Genomic DNA, 23,060 nt, shown 5'->3' on the forward strand with positions numbered 1-23,060 from the left:
TCGTTAGCATTTACAAAGTCAATACAGGAAGAAGCAGATGTTAAGGGTACAGTTTAACCGAAATGTAAGCCACAGCTAAGGAAAGGGTACAATTAATGATTAACCTACAAATTCACACAGAAAGCGGTGTCACAGGTTGACCTCCATGTGACTGTGTCTTTTTTTTTTTTTTTAAAGCAACAGATGACAAGTTCAGAGAATGGGTTTACTTAAGATTCTGCCTTTGAAAGTTAGATCAAATGGATGGGAACAAGAGATATATGTGACTTTTTTTTTTAATGAAATGGTTGAACACCTTCCCTGCCCAACTCCTTCTCCTTACAAGTTTAATGGTCTCAAATGAACTGAGCAATTTTCTTGCATGCGTGAAGCAGTATAGGTGGTTGCCTACTTATGCAAGGGTGCTTTGAACATGAAGTTTATGGCCTTTGTTTTGATCTCTGTGCCGAAATCTGTCTTTCATGTGGAGGAATGCAAGGAATTATAGTGTACCAGCTTTAAGTTCATGAGGATACCCCTTGACCCTGAACAGCTATAGTCAATGATGCCTCAAAGCACGGGATCACTTACTTGCTTAGCACAGAACTGCTGGGAAGTAAGAATAACTGGCTTCCCAGGCTGGCGACGTGGCGTTCCCCGAGTTTCCACAGTGGAAATGCTGCTGCCTCCGCCGCTGCCAGTTACTGCTAGTGTTCTTCTATAAGTGGCAATCACAGAGCAGCTAAGAGATGAAAGGCCGTTCCCTGAGCCGACTCTCTGTTTTCCTGGCAAGACTCAAGAAATAAAGATCAAGGAAAGTTCACTGTTGTTTCTGTTGCCTGTGCTTGGATTAGTTTATCTTTAACATGAGGAGTGGCCAGAAGTTATCTTTAAGATTTGTTTAGTGCACTAAAATATAGAAGAGAGCCTTTAATTTGTACCTGGCAGATACTTGTTAGTCTCCCACACAGAGCTGATCCATGGAAGCAAGACAAACATGGTAGAGATGACGATTGTAAGGCCAAAACTGCTGTCTGTTGAGCTTGGCCTCAGATTAAGGGGTCATTGCAGGTTTTAAAAACATATCCATCAGTACCTATGAGAGCTGTATGAATAATTATCTCCACTCTAAAGATAGGAAAAAATATGAAAAAGTCACTAGACTTCAGTAAGCTTAGATTGTAGAGGCAAGATTTGAACTCTGGAAGTTCTAGTATAAAACTAATTCTATAACCTCATATAATGTGTGTCCTTCAAAACAAAACATGGTACTTAGCCTTCAAAGAACCTCTATTTTCTTTTCCCATAATATTATCTTTCCCAGACTCTTTGATCTCATTTGGAATCCTTCTTATGTGGGGAAAATTATGTAACGTTCATGAAATCCTCTTCAGGCCTTGTCCCAGGCCGAGAACCGCTGGCTTCTTTATCAGCAGAGATTTCTAAGGCTTAAGAAAGTTAGGGAATTGTGTTAGTAACATGTTGCCAAAATGAGGTTAGCTGAAAGTGCAAGGTGTTAAAAATTAAGTAAAACGGGGCTTCAAGTCAGACCTGCAAGCAAGCCGTCTCTGCTTCCCTAGCCATCTCTTCCCCAAGTCACCCCCTGCCCACTCCTATCACCGAGGAAACAGGAAGACCAGTGGTTGGGAACTGCAGGCATAAGCAAACATTTATCATTTGTTAGTTGCCATATTAATCAATTAATTGTTAAGATGTTGTAAGTCTTTATCATAGGAGCGTTCTAGATGAGAATACTTAGAGTATGAGAATCAAACAAGTTGTCTCAGTGGTCTACAGCTGGCAGCTAGAAGTCAAACCCAGGTCTGTTCAACTTCTGTCACCCACGTCTTAATCAGGACCTTACTCTTAGCTTTAGGCACAGACACACACATACATACATACACAACCATACACCCCACACGCATACACGCACATGCACACATATAAGCATTCCTACACACACTTGCTTTGACCATCAGAAGTCTCAGTTCTTATTGAATTGCTATCCAGTGTTAATCTCCCACAGAGTCCTGACCCACAGAAGCAGGAAAAACATGGTGGACAAGAATAGTTTTCCCTTTTTATCAAACATCCTTTTCACATCCTTCCTTCTGGGAGTGTTCTACTACTATGGACAAATCACCAGATGATAAAGGGAAAAACACAGAGATACACTGACCAGAATTCAAAATGTTGGTGACATAGTATTTAGATATTAAGTCTTACTTTGATCTCACCTCACTTTCATTGTTCTGTATGATTATAGTATCAATCATTTAAATTTTTTCATTTTTTTATATTTATTGAATGTAACACCTCTTTGTAATTATTCTTTTTTGCTTCCTGGGTATGACTGATGATATAATTGTTTGCACAGTTTACCATTTAGCTATCTGGATGTGCCCCTGAAGTGGATATTTTTAATTTCTACCTCCTTGCTTTGTAGAAATGACTTCCTGCTATTACCGTATTGTCCCACTTTAAAAGGGGATCTCATCTTTAGAGACTTTTTTTTTTGTAGAATTCATTATTTATTTATATTGCCACACATTAGTCTAGGCTGGCCTTGAATTCATATACTCATGGCAGTCCTCCTGCCTCAGCTTCCCAAGTACTAAGAGAAGAAGTATGAACTACCACTATCATTCTTTTTCTTCCTCTGAGAACTTTGTTTTGATGAGTGGTTCTAGTGTGATTTATTTTTACACATTGACCTTCCGATATGATTCGTGAACTAAATACTATAAAATATACCCTCCATCTCAATAATTCTGTCAGTCTTTTAAAGATCTATTTATTATTTTATGTATATGAAAACACCGTTGCTGTCTTCAGACACACCAGAAGGGGGCATCAGATCCCATTACAGATGGTTGTGAGCCACCATGTAGTTGCTGGGAATTGAACTCAGGACCTCTGGAAGAGCAGTCAGTGCTCTTAACCGCTGAGCCATCTGTCAGGTTTTATTAGGAATCTCATTCTAGGAATTGTATTGATAGGTGCTGTTGTGAAGAAAATGAGACTATCATAAGCATTTGTATTATACTGAAGCTGATCAAAAGTCAACCTCACAGCTTTTCTTATATGTACTATTTTCTCCCAACTGTATATATATATATATATATATATATATATATATATATATATATGTATATGTATGTATATATACACACCTTCACATACCTAGTTATTTTCTTCCTTATATCCATCCATGCCATTCCATGTCATAGATCAGGTAAGATGTATTAACATAGTTCAGAGAATGGATCTAAGGCCCCAGGCAGTGTCCTTTGCTATAGTAGTAGAAACACATTAGGAAAAAAAATCATTAGTTAAGCTCAGGGAAGGACAGACCCTTTCTGACGCTTCCAATCCAGAGATACTCTTTACCCAGATCAAAAAGAAACCCCTGAGGAAACCCAAGTAGCTTCCCAGGAATCCACTGCTCTTTCCTGCACCCTCTTCTACTTGAATATAAACAATAAATGGAAAATAAATCATGACATGTTGAGAGGAAATAGATGCCTTAGAAATGAATCCGAGATGGAAATTTGATCCTTCGCTGGTAATATGTATTTATTCTTGGGAAATGTACAGAAAGAGTTGTAAGTAACATAGCACTCACATGCTAAGAGAAACGGGGGCCTGTGATTGAACCCCTGGGCTTGAGTGGGCTGTGTCTACCGCTCTGTGGCCACTGCTGGGTACTACAGGATGCTGGCTTCCTGCCAGCCTAGCCTTCTTATCCACTTTAAGCATTCAGTCCCTTTTAGTTTTTAGTCTTTTCTGAGCTCTTGGTTAAAGTTAGTTATGATAAGATGGTTGATCCCCTTTAGAGAAAACCTTTGATAGTTCATAGAAATGTGTATTTTCTCCATTGAAACGTGAGCATTCCTGTGAGCAACCAGTACCAACTGGAGACAGTGGCGGTCCATCTTAGAATTCACTAGTTCTTTAGTGTGACCAGAAGGTCTGAGGCAGAGTAGCACCAGGCAATTGTGGTAAGATGGTTCTAGAAACGGCGCTTCATTTAATACATGCCATAGTTTTAAAGTTCTACTCTTTAAGGAATAATTTGTCTTCTGGTTAAAACAATCTCCTGCATGAGGATAGGCTGGCTGGCCCTAATTACTTTTCTATTTTAGTATTTTAGCTTTGTCCTTCAGTTGCTGGAACCTTGTTTCAAACCCAGGGCTTTTGTTGCCTGGACAGAAGACTTCTCAGAGTTAGAATACTGATTCTCAGATGTGATTGCTTGCATTTCATGGGCCCAGGGGAAAATAAGATGTACACATTAGATTAGAACTTCTCATTTTTAAAAACACTTCGTGTTGGTGCAAAGGATGTTTTACTAAATAATGCATAAAATATTAATTGAGTTTTAGGAGGCTTGCGTTACTCCATATGTGTAATTAATTGTTCCCTGATGCTTCCAATCCACGTTCTTATTAATTTGTATTCTTAGAGTCCTGAGAAGACAAGGGATGGTCTCTTGATGTTTCCTTGACCGAAAGAGGCGTTTACAAACCAAACTGATAGATCATTTGGCAAAAAATAGCAAGGACAAAACCAATAGCCTGTTACAAAAGGATCTTGGTTTCAGAGTGAGGCAATTTGCTACCTCTGCATGTACCTCCTATCCCACGCAGACATCTGGGTTGCATAGTCTACTGCTTTTAAGAGCAAAGGAAAGCCAAAACAGTTTCCCCATTAAAAAAGTATTATTGAGGTCATGTGTTCCCATTCTTTAAAAAGAAGAAACAAAAAAAATGAAATTTATTTGAATGTTTCTTTCATCTTTATTTGTTTCTACTTCAGGGCTTAGAATCTTATCAGCTGATGAGTTAAATGCACTAATTTGAGGTTGCTCTGTTACGCTGTGCTTTAGTTCCAGATTTAGCCTTCATTTAAATTATTCCTCTTCCTAATTATTTTCACTGTTGTTTGTAACCGGTTTCCACTGTTTTACTTCCCAGTTTATCCCCATGCCTGTTCTGTACGGTGTGTTCCTGTATATGGGGGTGGCCTCACTTAATGGTGTGCAGGTAAGCTTTCACAGGGGTCCAAGCAAGCCCCGTGCATTTCCCAAAGCAGAACTAGTCCAGTAATAGATCTCTGATGAAGGCACTAATCATTAACTAGGGACTCTTTAAAATACATTTATTTTCTACTTCCTCTACCTTTTACCTGCTTTTCATTTCTGATGGTATCGACAAAGCTAGCTGGTGTCAACAAATGTCATCGTGAATGCCCATTACTGAAAAGGGGTGCTAATGTCATTTGGTGAGGAAGTGAGCTACTGTTCCCATTACTCCTCTTCCTCTTCCTCCTCCTCCTCTTCTTCCTCCTCCTCTTCCTCCTCTTTATCTCTTCCTCCTCTTTATCTCTTCCTCCCCATGTCCTCTTCCCCCTTCTTGCTCTCCATTTTTTCTCATATTCTATTCTCATCTCTCTCTCTCTTATATCACCTTATTTTGTCTCAAGATAGATGCCCACTGTGTTCTCAGTGTGATGTTTGCACACTTGCCTAACCGCCCCTCTTACAGTCAGCCCTCGATCCTGCATTGCACACACCTGAACTCAGTGATCAAAAGTTTTGCAGCAATAAGCAATTAAAATTACCATGTAATGGTTACCGCGTTCATCAAAACTTTCAGGTGTTCACAACTTCAGTTCGAATGATCACCCTGCCCTGGCCCCCCGCCCGCCGCTCCCACCTCCGCCCCCACCCTGCTCTAGTTTTTAAAAAATTTACTAGACAAAACTTTGCGAGGAACTTTGTCTCTCAATGGAGGTTTAATTTAATTGGCACCAGGAAACTGAAAGTTCCGCCACTCTCTGGCACCCTGTTAATTGCAGCCTTATTTAGCACTCAGTAATGTTTTAATGGGAAAAGACTGAGTGTTCTGTGAGCATCATAAGAATTCATTTGAACTCCTTCAAAACAGCCCTTGCTTTCGTTTATTACGTTTATATTAACTTGGTTTTAAAGTCAGATAGATCTGGGCAAATGGCCAGACCCCCCAAAAGCAAAGCCTAAGCTACTTTACTATTCCTGGTTTTGGTCCAGGAGAAGGGTTCTTCCGCAATGAAATACTTGTTATGAAACACAAAGTAGCTAGCTCTTCATGGGCTGCACTAGGTGACTGAGGGCTTTTTTGTTTTGTTCTTTGTTTCTATTTTGTTTCGGTTTTTGGTTTTTTTGTTTTGTTTGTGTTTGTTGTTGTTGTTGTTGTTGTTTGCCAACCAAGTATTTAGGAAGTACAATGATGTAAAATATTTTATTCTTACCTGCCGTTATAAATACTTTTTCTTCTCCTAAATGGGAAAATACAAGCTTTAGATGCCTAGGATTAACAGCTATTATTTTTTGTTTGCCCTTAAGAATTCAGTCAAAAACCAGAGGTTTGTGTTTAGTGTTCCAGGGGCCTTATCAATAGCTTGAACTGAATACCTGCCTATAAAGAGAAGAAAAGAGCCAGTCATCCCAAAATGCTTGGTGGGAAACATTGTAGGGACAGCTAATGAACTGTATTGCCCCTCAAATATTACTGTCCCAAACACCTTTTCAATTTTTTTTTTTTATTTTTCTCTTCCTTTTTTCTCTTTTAGACCCTTTTCACAAGATTGGTTTAGCAGAAAAAATTGAAATCTAACCTTTATAGATAAAAAACAAATGTTCTAAAGGGAGAGAAATAGCCTTCAAATAGGCAGAGGCTCCAGAGAAGGTTATGATGACGTAACTTACTTTTCTTGAGTTCTTATAATTAGTCAGCCCAACCTCTGTCTATGCAATGTCTCCCTCTGAAGGCCTCTGGGATGAGTTACTGGGCATCATCGTGCTCATCCACATAGTGTCCCCTTAGTACTTCATCTCTGAGAGGCGCCTGGCACAAACACCCACAGTCATCCTTTCAATTCCCGGTCCATACATGGCTGTATTAACTGTTCTCTGACTCTCCTGTCTCATGGTCGGTGTCTTGAAACTCATCATAATGTTCCCAGAGCTTTTCTCTTGGAAGAAATGCTAATATACTGGTGGGTATGGGTGTGTTAGTCAAATTATAACCTAAAGAAAGTGGGATTAATGGCATAATCTGCACGGTCCCATTTTTAAGTTGGATGGTTCCTTTATCTCCTTAGAACATGTCTGATTTGCGGATGATGTAGTTTTTCTTCCAGATAAGATAACTGAGCCAGGAGCAGATGCAAGAGTTACAAGTCTTGCCTCAGCATAGTGTACCAAAATGGGTACCTAATCCTCTGTGTTGAGAAGCAGGCAGTAGAAATAGAAGGCAGAGGATGAACAGCTAGAATCTGAGATATCCTTATAACTTTAGCCTTTGGTACCCACTTTATCTTATGTACCTGCTAAACATCTCTGGAAAAAAAAAATCAGCAAAAACTAGAAGACAGGTAACATGATCTCAGTGTGCTAATGTGAATTCCCTACTCTCTAAACCAAGCTTAAGTCCTTTGAAGAGGACATTGGTTGCCTGAAATATATAAATCGCTAGTGGTTGGTTACGCAGAGAGAAAATGACTCATCTGTCTCTTCAGATAATACATTAACCTTTTCTTCCCCATTCCTCCCAGTTCATGGACCGTCTCAAGCTGCTTCTGATGCCCCTGAAGCATCAGCCTGACTTCATCTACCTGCGCCACGTCCCCCTCCGCCGAGTCCACCTGTTCACCTTCCTGCAGGTGTTGTGCCTGGCTCTGCTCTGGATCCTCAAGTCAACAGTGGCTGCAATTATTTTTCCAGTCATGGTAGGCTTTCCTAATTAAAACTAGCCATGGCTTTATGCCTATCATATAGTTATTATGACATGTGTGTGGCTAGTCTTGTCTAGTTTTCAACTCAACACGTTGACCAGTTGTAACAAGATTCCTGTGGCAATAGCTGCTTAGATTCATGTCCACCTGAATTCAGATACTGGCACAGGTTCCTGCTGGTCAGCAAACATCCTTGAGCCACCATGAACTCATCAGTGGGAGGGTAGCATTGTTATTGTTCTGAGCATTGATAATGAATGCCAAGTGTATAACACAATGTCTGGCAGGCAGTAGACACCAGAGCACATGGTTTTTCAAGGTGTTGTATAATAGAGTCATTCTAAGGAAGAATAAAGTACACTTCTGTCCAAATAGTAGCAGCTTTTGTAAACTTGTGAGAAAAGGTAGAATTCACTAGATGTAGAGGTTTTGAGATTTCTGTGCTTTGCATCATTGTCAGGATATGGCTGGATTCTAGTCTTCCTGTATACTAAGCAAAGTGAAACAAGTAACTGTCCTTCCTCCCCCTGAACCAAGATGGAAAGAGAAAATGCAAGCTCTATTTCTTTATTCATTACTGAATTTTATATTTCACTGTAATTCCATTTCTTGCAAGAAACTATACCAAGTATACCTGTTTTGTGACAAAACTTTTCCTGGGGAGACTCAACACACATGTCTTCTCACCTCAGATAGAAAACCTACAACAGATCAAAGAACAGATAAAACCAAAGTCCAGTTTAGAGAACCAATGAGTTTTATTGGGGTTACTTTCAGGAATATGGGTGAGGTATTACTTATAGAAACAGAAACTACTCGAAGACAACTGCATTACCAAGGTCCACCCAGCATGCACACTGCTCAGCCTGCAGGCAGCTCAGCAGGCTGGAGAGTGTTCTTTCCAGGTCCTCAGCTGATCTGAACCTCTTCCAGGAAGGTGGTCTGGGCTTGGAGTCAATGTAGTTTGGCTTGTCTTGGAGCCTTCTATGCAGTTTAGCTCTTTGGTCTGTGAGGGACTCTCAGGTCCTACTGCTTATTCTGGCTGGGTGCGGCCTAGTGAATCTGGTCAATTTTAGGGACTTCCTGAAGCCATTTCAAGTTGTTTACCTTCCTGTTTAAGGATCTTCTCTACAGCATGGAATGTTTCAATCTTGGAGGAAACTGTTAAACAAAAATTCTTAAAACAGACTTCAAAGCTGTCTCCATCCCGACAATTCTTTAAAAATAAACCAAAAGACAAAACAACAAAAACAAAACATTTTTATACCATTCACTTATTAAAAATTGATGAACTCATAACAGGATTATTATTTTATTCTGTTTTATATTTGCTTTTTATAATTGTATTTCTACCATCACCCACTAAGACATAAGAAAAATGGTTTAAAAAATTACTGACAGTATTGAGCAAGATTTTTTTTTTTTAATTCATGGTCCCTTACATACCTTTTTCCCCTTAAGCTGTATTAAGACACTGTAAAACAAATTGAATGTGAGAATGACTCCCATTTATTTATCCAGTAGGGCTTTCTACATATATATTAATTTGTTAATAGCAGGAAAATGAAGCCTCCCCAGATTTATTTGAAATATATCCGATAAATTACATATTACCTGTACTCAATATAAGAAAACACTACTTTTGTAAAGTGTATTTTCCCCAGGGATTTTTCCTTCAGCTCAGAGATGGTTTTGGAATGTTAGCAGGGCAATTACTACTGCTTTCTTCAGGAGAGGATGCCTCAAATATGGAGTGTAGTATGGACGGAGCGAGTGGGAGGCCAAGCCACCGCTTTGGGAATTTGACTGTGTGTGACTTTTGCTGTTGAACATCTGGTGTTAAGGAACCTCCATAGTGAAAGGGCAAGTGAGACAGTCAAACGTTACGCGGCAAGATGTGTAATGGAATGTGGTATTTGTATGCCGACTAAAAAAAAGTAATTAACAAAATAGTTCATAGAACCGAAGAATCAGAGGTAATACAGAATATAAATCACTCATGGTTGGAAATGACCGGATTGATGTCTCATTGACTAAGAGTGTTTTCTGCATTTACAACTGCCTATAACTCTGACACCCTCTTCTGGTCTCCAGTGGTACTTGCACACATTTATACATACGTAGACATACATATAAATAAAAATAAAATTGGAAAAAATTTAAAAGCAGATAGACTGTAAGCCTTGCATTCTTTCTTTACTGGTATCATGACCCTGGAAAGCATAGTGTTTATAAGTTTCAGTTTGCTCAGCAGTAAGATGGAAATAATATGTTTCTTGAGTTCATTATAAAGAATAAATAAACTAATATTGCCTAAGTGTTCAGCAAGGATCATTTAACTTGAAACAATGACCAATTTTTAGAAACCTGTATAATTTCTAAATTTTCAATGATTAGGAATCATATGCAAGCTAATTTTTTACCTTTAAGATTTTAGTTATCTTATTAAAAACTCAACATTAAATAAAACGATTTTTAGAAAATAGTTACCTTTCATTCGTATTCTGATCGAGTATGATCATGCATCTCTATGAACAAAACAAGGTGGGTTTTGACTGAAACTTTCATCAAACTGACTTTTTCACCAAACTGGGAAGACTGTGGGAGGGTCACTCAGTGAGCAGTTCTGTCTGTCTGTGGACCTGCATGGATTTCTGCTGGTGTTGACAGGCGGGGTCAGCAGCAGCAGCAGCAGCCCTGTGACATCCTCTGACATGCCTGTTTTCTTATTGCCTTCCCAGATCCTGGCCCTGGTAGCTGTCAGAAAAGGTATGGACTACCTCTTCTCCCAGCACGACCTCAGCTTCCTTGATGATGTCATTCCAGAAAAGGACAAGAAAAAGAAAGAGGACGAGAAGAAAAAGAAAAAGAAGAAAGGAAGTTTGGATAGCGACAATGACGATGTAAGGAACCACCCCACAATTTCCATGGAAAGCCAGTTAAAGACAAAAATGTGGGACATGTCCCTTTTATTACTGGTGTGGTGTGGACGGCTGAGGGTTCCAGTTGTTCATCTGACCGATCACTCATTACACCAATTTACCCTTTGTTTTTTTTTAATCTCATGTTTTGTTGTTTGCTTAACATTTTCTAAAGGCTTTCTGTAACCATTTAATGTATCTGTAATGACAGATTGACTGAAAACAAAGACACAGGACACCACATGTAAAGAACCAGGTCTCGTAGATATGTGTTTAGTAGTGCTGCAAAGTGTATTAATGTGCAAATTAGAGCCTATTTGACAGAATAACTTTTTTTAAAAAAAAATCATTAGAGTGTAGGGTGAACAGGTGTCAATGATATTTTTTTTTTTTTTTTTTTTTTTTACTGAGATTATCAATTAACTTTCCCTGAGAAGACCATTTTTAGTTCTGTCAGGCTCTGGATCTATATGGATTTCTGCTGCTATTGCTGAGATGACATCAGCAGTATCCTTATGACTTCATGTGGTTTGCTTGCATCACTGAAGGCCTAAATTAATTTTTAATCACTCGATAACTTTGACTAAGCATGCCTTATCTTCAGCTGCCACAACAGCTCCTTTTTTGTTAGAATTTTATAGATAAAATTTATAGAGTGGTAAATGTTGACATATTTTTATTTTTGAAGAACAGAAAAAGAAATAGCTTAAGATATAGGCGACAAATGAAGCTGCCTATGCTTAAAGTGTACAATGTGGTGCTTCAATATAAACATTACAGATGATTTTCTAAGCATGCAGAGCTGGGAGTGGCATAGCCAGAGCTCCCCTCTGAGCTCCTCCGTGTGTTTGGAGCTGATTGGGCTGTCTAGCTGTTTTCATCTCCTGAAACATAGATATAGTACAGCAAAGGGAAGCAAGAGACAGAATTGGATTTCAGATAAATTGATCCAATAAGAAAAGGCTAAATATATCAGACATGTTTAGCTATGGAGAAGGGGAGTCTGGAAAAGCTTCTGTTGCTATCCTCATCTGTCTTGTGAGCGAGCAGGTGGATAGATTTTCTGTTTCCAGTGATGAGAGAAGAGGAGAGAGTGTGTTTACACTGCAGCAGAGACTAACACACTGTTAAAGGGAATAATACACTCCAATGTTGTTTAGAAATCAACACTTGAAGTGGCTTTTTGAACCATCCAAGACAAACACCAAAGATTGCCTCAGATGTTAAAATGATTAAAGCAGCATTAAAATCTTGAATTTTCAAAATAAACACCTTGGTTCGTACTCATGAACACCAAACTTAAATTCATTATACATTGCTAACACGGAGACTAACATTGTAAAATGTTCTCTATTATTTAAAATAATGTGAACCTTTGGGCATTGTTTAAAACTCACTCCTCTCCCCTGACAGAAGTCGGCTCAAATAAGCTCCGTAAACTAATTCCAAGTTCTTAACTACATTTCTGATGACTTATACTCACACAATGCTCTTGTTTTTATGATATTTAGAGCTTTCTGCTGCAAAGAAAGTCACAAGTAGGTTTTGTGCTTGTTTTTGGAAATGTCTTGGGTAATACCTTCTCTACCACATCCATGTCAAGACAGCAGATGTGCATTTGTTCATACACAGTGAACATGATTGGTAGTATAGGGTACATCAGGGCAGAAGGGTCTGTGTGTTGAGCATAATATTTGAAGACCACGCATTGGAAGGTATCTCTTGATACTCAGGTGATATGGGGTCCGGGCTCACATGTGACCATATTGGGATTCTAGGGTTATACATTTTATGATTATGGGCAGACGTTCCGAAAATTATGTCTTGCTACGTTTTGATCTGCTCACTGACACTTCTGAGCCTGGCTAGTAATTAAGTCTGTGATTAGGTAATTAAGGTGGCTTCCCAGGTATCTGTAAGTGCCATTGTCTGGGGAAACGTTTGAAAGGAGACTTCTTTTGTGACATGGTCAGGAAGGAAAGTAGATATGGCATCCTAATTAATTTAATTTTTTTGTCAGTCAGATATATCATCTTAGTTCTCAGAAGACATTATAAATCATTACTACCATATATTAAGGGTATGGTACCATATATTGAGGGTTTAGTTCAGAATCTCACAATTCTAGAGAAACATTCTACTACTAGGACATAGTCCCAACCCTCTTCTTCCTCCTTTCTATCCCGCCCCCTTTCTTTCATTAAAGATGGTTTCCTTGGAATATTCAGTTTAGAGATGGATCAGATCTCTTCACCCCAAATATAGACTTAGAATTAATATGTTGACTTTTAAATTAATTACATTTTAGTGTTCTTGCGTGGTATATTATTATATGTTGAGCATCTTCCTCCTCGTTCCCCTCTTCTCACTGGTCCATTAGTCTCCATTGTCTCCACAGAGAGTTATACTTCGTGGTTTTATATATCTATATACAATCAAAAAGTGACCTGAGGAAAACTTATCATTTTCGTCTTTATGAGACTGGCTTAATTCACTTACTATTATTATCCCTGTTTGCATCTACCTTCTTTCAAAACAACATTAGTTCATTTTTCTTTATGGCAAAAAAAGATGTGCGTGCGTGCGTGCGTGCGTGCGTGCGTATCTGTGACATGTGTGTGTATATCTGTGTTATGTGTGTGGGAATGTGTGTGTGTATATATATGTGTGTGTGTATCTATGGTGTGCTTGCATGTGTGTGTCACATTTTCTTTGTCCAGATTCTGCTATCGAACACTTAGGTTAGTTCTATAATTTACCTATTACAAATAATGCTGACACAATCATTGAAATTTTAAAAATCGAAGTGGTAATCCTATGGAAACCTATGATATTTTGGGCTTAGGTGGACTATTGTAACTATTACAACTGCTTAGTTGTATCATTTTCCTGGCAATTTTCTACTTATCTGATCAGCCTTTTGGTTTTATTTTTTCCTGTTGTCTTTTTTTTCCTTATATTTAAAAATATTGTTGACACGGCAAATTGGAATGAATCTTTAATCATGAAATAGTTTCTGTGAGTCCTAAAGTAAGGAAAGGAGACTTTAAGTCTATAGAGTGTTCCTTGCTGGTGGATGTTAGAAAGGTCTTAAAATTGTTTTGGACAGGAATGTGGGTCATGATTTTCCTGGAGACAGAATCAGAGAACACTGTAAAACAAAGCATGATTTTTTAAGACCATATATAGTTTGGAAATTTTCCTGGATTTGATCTGTTTTCACAGGGCGTGCTTTCGCTTCACACATACAACAAACCAAAGTTTGCCAGCTGGGAATCCAGTTGTGGAATGCCTCACAGTTGTGTGTGGCTTTGCCGATTCAGAATCCAACTGCAGGACACTTCACAGTTAGGCTGTAGGAATCCTCTTGCTGTGGTTTTGAGCCTCGAGGAACTCAGTCGCATTAACTCAGAAGAGGAGAAACTAAATGTGCAGGGTGAAGGTGTGAAGGACTCGAAAAGTTAACTCGGCAGCCGGAAATAATCCCTAGTACTTTGCCCTTTGATAGATGGACATTATAAGAGTTCGGTTTGGGTAAGCACCGGAAAGCAGGAAGGAGAAAGCATTCTAAAATCTGTTGTACGTTTTCTTCACAGTCTGACTGCCCATACTCAGAAAAGGTCCCCAGTATTAAAATTCCAATGGACATCATGGAACAGCAGCCTTTCCTAAGTGATAACAAACCCTTGGACAGTGAGTAGAACTAACCGCCTTGCATGCTTGCCTGACTCTGATCTACGCTTTTTCCAGGATCCTCTAGGGCTGCCCTCAACTTAACTTTCCCCTACTTTTTCCTTTTACTTTTCTGGGTGAAGATTTAAGCAACTTACTTCTTTAAAAAGAAAAAAAAAACTTTATCTTTTCTGTTCCCTAAGCTCTACCTCTCTTTCTTTTCTTCATAACCTATATAATTCTGTTCAATAATCTTTTGGCTAAGTCATTGCTAGGGTTCTTTTCTTTGATTATTTTGTTTTCAAGAGCTAAACCTGTAACCATGTTTTTTTTTAATTGTTTTTCCCCCACTTATCTTTAGAATGGCAGCTTATATAGTGTTACATCACTGTCTGTTACTGTTTGTCCTCCTTAGGTTTCAGTCAATCATCAAATTTGTTAAAAGAGAGAAATAATACCTGGGGTCTCTCTGTGATCAATAGATTGATTGTTAAGATATCAAATTTGGAATAAAAACTGGGAGTTGTAAAAATATTAGCAAAACTAGATTTAAGTGATATATGTCTTTTTCCCCCAGCTTCTTCATTTCTCTTCTGTTACTTCAGATTCATAGTTATATCTGCTCTGGTCTTTCCTGGGTAATAGGCTCATAGCTACATTCTGCAGTGCATCTGGATCTAAATGGATACATTTTCTTCACATGAAAACCCAAAGTCTGAAGTGCTTTAGAGACAATTGCTTCATGCTATTGGGAAAGCTTCACATGGTCACTAATGCTACTACAAAGTGGAGTGTCATCATGGGGGAAAAGATAACATGTCACAGTCTATTATACTATACCCAGCAGCCTATCACTCCAGAAAGACTAGAATGGACGATGAACAACAACAGAGACATTTTTATTTCTGGTATATGATATCACCCATTGTCAGAGGCTAGGGTTACCAAGAAAACTGTTGATTAAATATGGGGACCATAGATATAGATGTAGATATAGATATATCTCAATTTCTCAGTAACAAATTACTCCAAAATATTGCACAGGCATGTATTTTTCTCACATTTTGAAATTAATTTTAGGAACTATTGAGTTGGTGCCTCCGGCCCAGAGTCTTATGAAATTACATATGAGTTGGGACTAAAACTCTTAGAAGCTTGGTTGGGCCTGAAAATCTGTTTCCAACCCATGATATTGGGCAGGAAGTTTTAGCTCCTTGGCCTATAGAGATTTCTGTAGAACTGCCATGACAATGTGGCATGGTTCTCCCCCAGAGATAGCTAGAAATCCAAACAGAAGCTGCGGCACTTTATAATAGAATCTAGGCATTAACAGTCCATTATTGCCACAGTATCTTAGCTGTGAAGACAGCTCTGGTGCAGTGTGGGAAGGAATCACACAGGAACATAAGCACCGGGAAACAGGAACCACTGGACATCATTTTGAGGCAGGATACCTGCCCAATGGATTTGAAGAACAAGTAACCTTACCTTTGTTGTCTGACTTGTAAATATTTTATTTATATGTTTATTTTATAATTTTTACATATATAATTTCATAATTGTATATAATTATAATTTTATGGCCACTTTTATCAACAGAAATTACTTAAGAATTTCACTTACAATTTCAGTTCCCCTATCATATTCATTTCACTTTTTATCTCTAGATAATTAAAAGCAAAAGAAGGCTCTAAAGGTTGCTTTAAAAAATTGTCAGTCCAGAACTTAAGACTTGTGATTAAAAAATTATGTACCATCTGTTTGCCCTGTCAAAATCTCCTTACAAGTTAATTGGCGGTTGACACATGACCATTTTTGACTGAACCTTTTCTAATAATGTGGTAATCTTTGTAGGCCAAGAAAGAACAGAATTGATTAAGCTGGAGTTGTAATACAGTACCTTTAAAGTCTCCTTTCCTCTTAAATAGCAACAGCTAGGCAAGACTGAGTGTTCAGCATGGAAGGAAGCTCAAGGACAGGCAGGAGATTTACAGGAGCCATTCTAGCCCCATGCAGGAATTATGCTCTTTAGGAGAGGGAGGAACTGATTCAGGCTCCATCCTACAACTTGCCTGCTTACCTTGATACAATGTTACAGTGTTCATCAACACATGCTTAGCTTGATACAATGTTGCAATGTTCACCTGATTTTCCTACTCTTCTCAGTTCTGAAAAGTGCCTTGGTTTGCATGGAGATTTTCATATTCACTTTAATTTTACATTTTTACCAAAAGAGCCACGTCTTTTCATTTGATTTTTTCCCGCCAGGAGAAAGATCCTCAACATTCCTTGAACGCCACACATCATGCTGATAAAATTCCTTTCCTTGAGTCGCTGGGTTTACCCAGGTAAAGAAGAGTCAGCGTTTGTCTTGTGCTGTGGGGAGATGCAGGCAGCAGGGTGGGCGGGGATGGGCAGAATCCCTTGTTCTCTTCTCTGGGACTTAAATAAATAATCTAGGACTCATCCCAGGCTTTGCTGATGGAAAGCATTTTAAAAGAGCTGAGTTTTACTCTTACAAATAATGAAAAGTTTCAGTGTCATTAAGTTAATGGGTAGGATCTTATGATTTTACTGTCATGCAGTGTTACTGGAGTTTCCTGGTAGCTTTCTTCAGTAGTTTCTCTCTAACAAGAGTCTGGAAATGACAAGTCCTATCTGAGTCCCCAAAAACCAGACTGTGAGTGTCTGGGGGTACTGGTCTTTGCTTTTCCTTTGTAACAATATTATCCGTATAGTAGCTTCATTTGGTTTATTTTGGGACTTTTTGTTATATATGAAATCTCCGGCAATTTTTGCTGGAATTTACTTTCATTTTCCTCCCTGTTCTTAACCCACAGGGAAGGGTTAGGCATTGGATGGAACAGAGTGACACATTTTCAGTGTGCCGCGTGCATAAGCGTTTCAGAGATGATAATGAGAATTGTATTTACTCCATGTTTCTTTCTTTTCTGTTTCCCTTTCTGTCTTGCTTCAGTCCTCCAAGAACTCCAGTGAAAGTCGTGCCTCAAATTAGGATAGAACTCGAGCCCGAAGACAACGATTATCTTTGGAGGAGCAAGGGAACAGAAACCACATTGTAACCCGTTTGTCATTCTCAAAACTGACACTTCTGTTGTTAACTGTTCTAATTTTCTTTTTTGTCTATGTATTTTAAAAACTTTTGTTTGGTCACTGGCTGAATAATCCAGTCACTCTCTCTGCTTCTCTCTTGCATAGGTAAAAATCAAGACAATAGTGTCCCTTTCCTTTAAAAAAAAAAAAAAAAGCATCTGAGGGTCACACTCTTGTTTTCATACTTCCAGATGTGTCCTCTGACATGTAAATCCCTCTTGTCACTCAAGACACACACAGAAACCACCCTTGTAACGCAGAGATCAAACGTGTTAAGAATTTTTGTACCACCTTTTATGAAACTATTGAAGGAACTTACGACCTAAGCTTGGAGCTGTGCTTATTGGCTTGGCTCTGTCTGGTAGAGACCTCCAGGCAGAGTCCCTTCCTGCTTACAGAGTCCCCAAGACTGGAAAAGAGCTGCTACCAACCTGCCCTTGCTCGCCAGCCCTGATCTTAGAGTTATCAAAAGCAGAAAACACTAAAGGTACTTTGCTCCCTGTAGAGAAACCTTTGCCATCATTGTAGCAAGTGCTGGAATGTCCCTTTTCCTATGCAACTTTTTTTAACCCTTTAATGAACTTATCTGTTGAGTACATTGAAGAATATTTTTCTTCCTAGATTTTGTTGTTTAAATTATGGGGCCTAACCTGCAACTTATTTTTTGTCAATTTTTTAAACTTTTTTTTAATTACTGTAAAGAAAATGAATTTTTTTCCTGCAGCAGGAAACATAGTTTTGAGTAGTTCTACCTCTTACCTGTAGCTGCCAGGCTTTCTGTAAAAAATTGTATTGTATATAATGTGATTTTTACACACGTGCGTGCACATGAGCACGCGTGCATACACACACACACACACACACACACACACACCACTCTAAGGTAAGCCAGAAGGCTAGAACAAATTAAAAGAAAAACAAAACACCATGTTTCTAAGAATCTGTTGGGTTGTTGGGTTGTTACTCCCCCTTTTATTCAAAATAAATGTAGCTGTTTTGTGAAGGAATCTGGGGAAGAGAGAGAACTGTGTGCAGGAGTCACTTCTGCTGCAGTGATGGCCATGCTGGCAACAGATGCTGGTGTGTTACCTGTCGACGTCCTATGCAGTATTGTTAGGGATTTCCTCCTTTTAATAATTAGTGTGTTTGTGTAAGAACTCTGTGTGTGGTGGTTGCACACCTGTGCAAAGCCAGATAGAGTGACAACAGCCAGAGGGCAAAGCTGTCACGCTCCTTGTGTCCATTTTTCATAAAATCCAAAACCACTTATGAGAACTCTATCAGGAGGTCCAGAAATGTATCTTGTACATCCGGGTGAATATATATTATTACTGAGATATCAGTCAGCATCACAGATACAACAGTCGAGATCTACAATACAAAAGCTGTAAGAATATTAACAGACCCGTCATACATCTGTATTGTGGTGTAGGAATGCACACAGATCTGCCAAGAAAGTTTAAAGTGCTCATTTACATGCACTCATGGGATAAGGCTATTAAAACACATGTATGTGTGTATCTGTGTGCTTCAATAGACCGAGTTGAAAAATTAGACCTTTCTTAGCCAAATTAAATGTAGCATTTGATTGCAATATTTTTAGTAAGTTACGTTATATACTGATTATATATCAAGATAATAGTTTGGATGTGGAATCCATATTTTTGGATTTGTATAGCAACAGTTGTGATCTCATACATTCACTGTGGGAGATTGCTGGGAGAGTTGGAGAAGCAGAAGGGAACCAGGTACTATGACTGGTTCTGTGGTTGGTTCTTACAGACTCCCACTGTCTTACATGAACTAAAATACAATCCCGCTCTCCTGAAATGTTGATAAGAGTTTTATTATCCTGTTAGATGTACTTTTATGGCATTTGGTCATCTCAAAACTTTACATTTTAAAGAAGTTAGGCATAAATGACCCCCCAAATTTTTTTTATTCTGTTGTTATCGTGTTCGTTGAAATGATAGCAGCAACTTATATGTTATTTGTTAACATCTCAAATGATACATTTCTACATCACATTTGCCTATAATTATGAATTAAGTTTATCTAGGGACTCATGGTCCTCCTCTTACTTTTCAGAGAGCTCCTGGGATAAGTCATGATTTTAGTCCTTGAGTAGATCTTGAAGGTATCTCACCCCGTATATGGTCCCTCATCTGTGACTGGACGTTAGTATTCATGGAATGAACATAAAGCCATGGCTTACATTTGCTACAGGAATAGTTAACAACAAGTGCTCTCATTACCACTGTAGTTCCCACACTAACAAGCAGAACCCCAGATCTCCATGGATGCCCCCGCAGTATCTGAATCTGTCTGAATTCGCTTATTGGCCGACAACTAAGCAGAATTCATGGTGGTTTCGTTTCTGTGTAAAGTGGACACAAATACAGCAATGGATTCTTTGTAATGCCTTTCTACCCTTCCTCCCTGGATGTGAATTTGGAGATAAGTGTTTCTTGAAGCAAAGACTCAGAGTTGTTGGCCAGGAGTACTGTGGTAGTGCAAACTGGCTGGAGAAAGAAGATACTCAGGTGGAGCCTGCTTGTCGAAGCATTGAGGCCTCCAGTTTGCAGAGATGCTGGCCCTTTCCTACTGTGTGCAGAAACTACTAATCGTTTTGTATGTCAGAGGCAGTGTTGTTTCAGCCTCTCTTGATAAAGCCGAGGGGTGGGGCCGGGAAGTACTCATTTGAGAAGACACAAACCTTCCTTCTTATCCCCCACCGAAGAGAAAGGGCTGTCTGTTGTCAGTAATCTGGCTTATGTGCATTTTGGGCACATGTAACAACACACACAGAGTAAATCCTTTGTCAGTTACGTGTTGCTGTTTAATATAGCAAATGATTGTCTTCCATGTTTTTGGTTCTTTTGTTTTAACTGTGTTAAAGTACTTGAAATGTATTGACTGCTGAGAATCTTTAAAAAAAAAACCATTTGAGTTATATTACAGAGGTTGGCATTGATCAGGAATGGGACAAAGTTTTCTTCAATCTTTTTTTTTTTTTTCTCATACCACTTCACGATTTTGGTGCAAGGACCTGAGATTTTCTTCTTTATATTCTGTGATATTCGCCATCTGCTCTCACTGCAGGAGCTTGAAGCCCAGTTGGTACGAAGCGACTGGAGACAGAAAACAGCCCTTGGGGAGTTTTCAGATGACTTTATGAAGCTTCCTGGTAGCCTGACGTGAAAACCCTTTTGTAATATAGGCGAATGTGGTGGGCTGTGTTTTGACCAGAGATTTGGATCTATCTTATTCCTGGCTCATTTCATTGTGCTCTGTGGATACATAAGAATCCTGAATTCTGTTTCCTAGGCAAATACTGAAACTCAGGGCTAAAGTCACCCAGTGAATCCTTAGAGCCTGAAGTAACTTTGTCCCAGGCCTACAATGCACATTGACTGCAGACTTGCCTCTGTGCAGCCAAGTTTATGGCTGGTACATATCCGTACACATTACGTTTCACAATCAGTACGCACTTTCAGGTAGTCTTATTTTTATTCTCTTAAGTCTTTATTAACTTTGGAGAAATGATGCATCTTTTTATTTTAAATGAAGTAGATCAACATGGTGGAACAAAATGATAAAGAACAGAAAACATTTCAATATATTACTAATAATTTTTTTCCAATATGAAACCTAAAATTCCTATAACATAGTATTTTACAGTTTTATGAAGCTTTCTATTGTGACTTTTATGGAATTAAGAGATGAAGAAGATGAGATATTTTAGCATTTATATTTTTCAAAATTAAATGTATACTTAAAATAAAGTAACTTTATGCATTTATGAGTGTCGAGTACGTCTATTCAGTTCTTTGACTGATTGCTTTATTTTGTTCCTTTGGCTGCTGTAGACACAAGTAGAAATATGAATGAATGAGTGTTCCTGTTCTCAGAGGGTAGTCATCTCTCTAGGCAGAAGGATACAATAAATGCATATGTATATCTAGATCTAGATCTGTATTTATATCTATATGCCTAATTCTATATGACTTCTACTTTATGGCTTCTAATATTATATATACATATATAATATTATAATACATTAATATAATATATTTTCATGTACATATATAATATTAGAAGTCATATATTTTAGTGTTAATGAGATGTTCTTGTTCAAAGTTCAAAGTAAATTCATATTAAATAAGGATAATTAGAGTAGTTTCATGGGAAAATACTGCCTTTTTTCAGTTATTGAAAAAAATATCATTTTCTTGAATCTAGGAGATATCTATATCGATATATAGATATATATTCAATTCTCAAAGCAAACCATGAGTCTATAAAGTGTACACATTCATTAAAAAATAGTTACTCAAATGAACAAAACCCAAGAATGATTTTTCACTCAACACTGATTCCCAGAAGATATACACACTTCTCTCAGGTCAGCTTGAGCTTCCATCGAACATTTGAATGTCTCTAGGAAGTGTCAGCCTGCCCCCTTCCCCATGTTGTAGTTCGCAAGTATAGCTATAGGTGGGGAAAATGGTAGGGAAGATGAGAGATAACTGTTGGGAGCACAGCAAGGCTACTCTGGACTCCAAAAGGAGGGAAGGAGGCAATGCCATTGCCCAGAGTAGTCATCTCATCTATACGTTTCAGGAGATGCTTGGTATATCAGGATCTGAGGTGTGGTGGCCCCCATGGCAGACTTAATCCCCAACCTGTAAGAATCACCAAGCCCAGACTCGAGAGAGATCAAATCTGGGGAAGGTTTATTAGTTCTCTTCAAGAATTTATTTACTATTATCATGTGTACAACAACCAAGTCTAGAAATTAGAATAAAAGTGTATTTTGTGTATGGTGACCAGCTAAGTAACATTCAGAAAATCTCCAAAGAACGAGATTATAATGTTGCTGTACTTGCATCATAAGACACTATGTTTGTGTTAAAATTTTTATTTTGATGTGAAGGGAAGTTTTTAAAGGTAGAACTGTGGAAAGTTACATAACCTTTGAAACCACAATCCTTTGACACAGTGATTAGGAATACGGTAGCACAAAGCCTGAAGTGGAGCAAAGAGTGTCTCAGCTGATGTCTGTGCGCCACATAGAAATCCCTTTTGAATTAGATTCCTGTCAGCACGCACTTCCTGACTTCCACATCAGCATCTACCTTTGGTGACTGCACATGGGATGGATACCCAGGTGGAATGGTCTCCAGATGGCCCCTCCTTCAGTTTCTGTCCCTCACTTTGTCTTCATATTTGCTCCCTTGAGTATTTTGTTACTCCTTCTAAGAAGGACTGAAGCACCCACCACTTGGTCTTCTTTCTTCATGAGCTTCATGTGGCCTGTGAGTTGAGTCTTGGGTATTTCAAGGTTCTGGGCTAATATCCAATAATCAGTGAGTGAATACCATGTGTGTTCTTTTGTGATTGGGTTTACCTCACTCAGAATGATAGATTCCTGCAGCCCTGACTCAGGGCAGAGTTGCCAACAGTCATGTGTGTAACTGCCACTGAGCAGTCACAGATGAGAACCCTCTTCTGTGCTCTTCCGGTTCACATTTTGGTTTATGTGTTTATGCACATATCGTATCTAATTGACAAGGTTTACCCTGTGAAAAGCAACAT

The 23,060-nt window shown here is 38.6% G+C and overlaps 1 protein-coding gene across 1 annotated transcript in view; it reads left to right on the forward strand.

The window, feature by feature from the left end:
* Slc4a4 (solute carrier family 4 member 4) overlaps positions 1–21,262 on the forward strand; it is a 325,511-nt gene extending 304,249 nt beyond the window's left edge. The window contains exons 21-25 of the mRNA XM_028752664.1: positions 4,956–5,024; positions 7,576–7,749; positions 10,497–10,658; positions 16,617–16,696; positions 17,326–21,262. Of these exons, the coding sequence (XP_028608497.1) occupies positions 4,956–5,024; positions 7,576–7,749; positions 10,497–10,658; positions 16,617–16,696; positions 17,326–17,431 (591 nt within the window). The 3' untranslated portion in view covers positions 17,432–21,262. The remainder of the gene's footprint in view (positions 1–4,955; positions 5,025–7,575; positions 7,750–10,496; positions 10,659–16,616; positions 16,697–17,325) is intronic.
* Positions 21,263–23,060: the final 1,798 nt, after the last annotated feature.

Source organism: Grammomys surdaster, unplaced genomic scaffold, assembly GCF_004785775.1.
Source record: "Grammomys surdaster isolate TR1022 unplaced genomic scaffold, NIH_TR_1.0 125928, whole genome shotgun sequence".
In the NCBI taxonomy this organism is placed as follows: Eukaryota; Metazoa; Chordata; class Mammalia; order Rodentia; family Muridae; genus Grammomys; species Grammomys surdaster.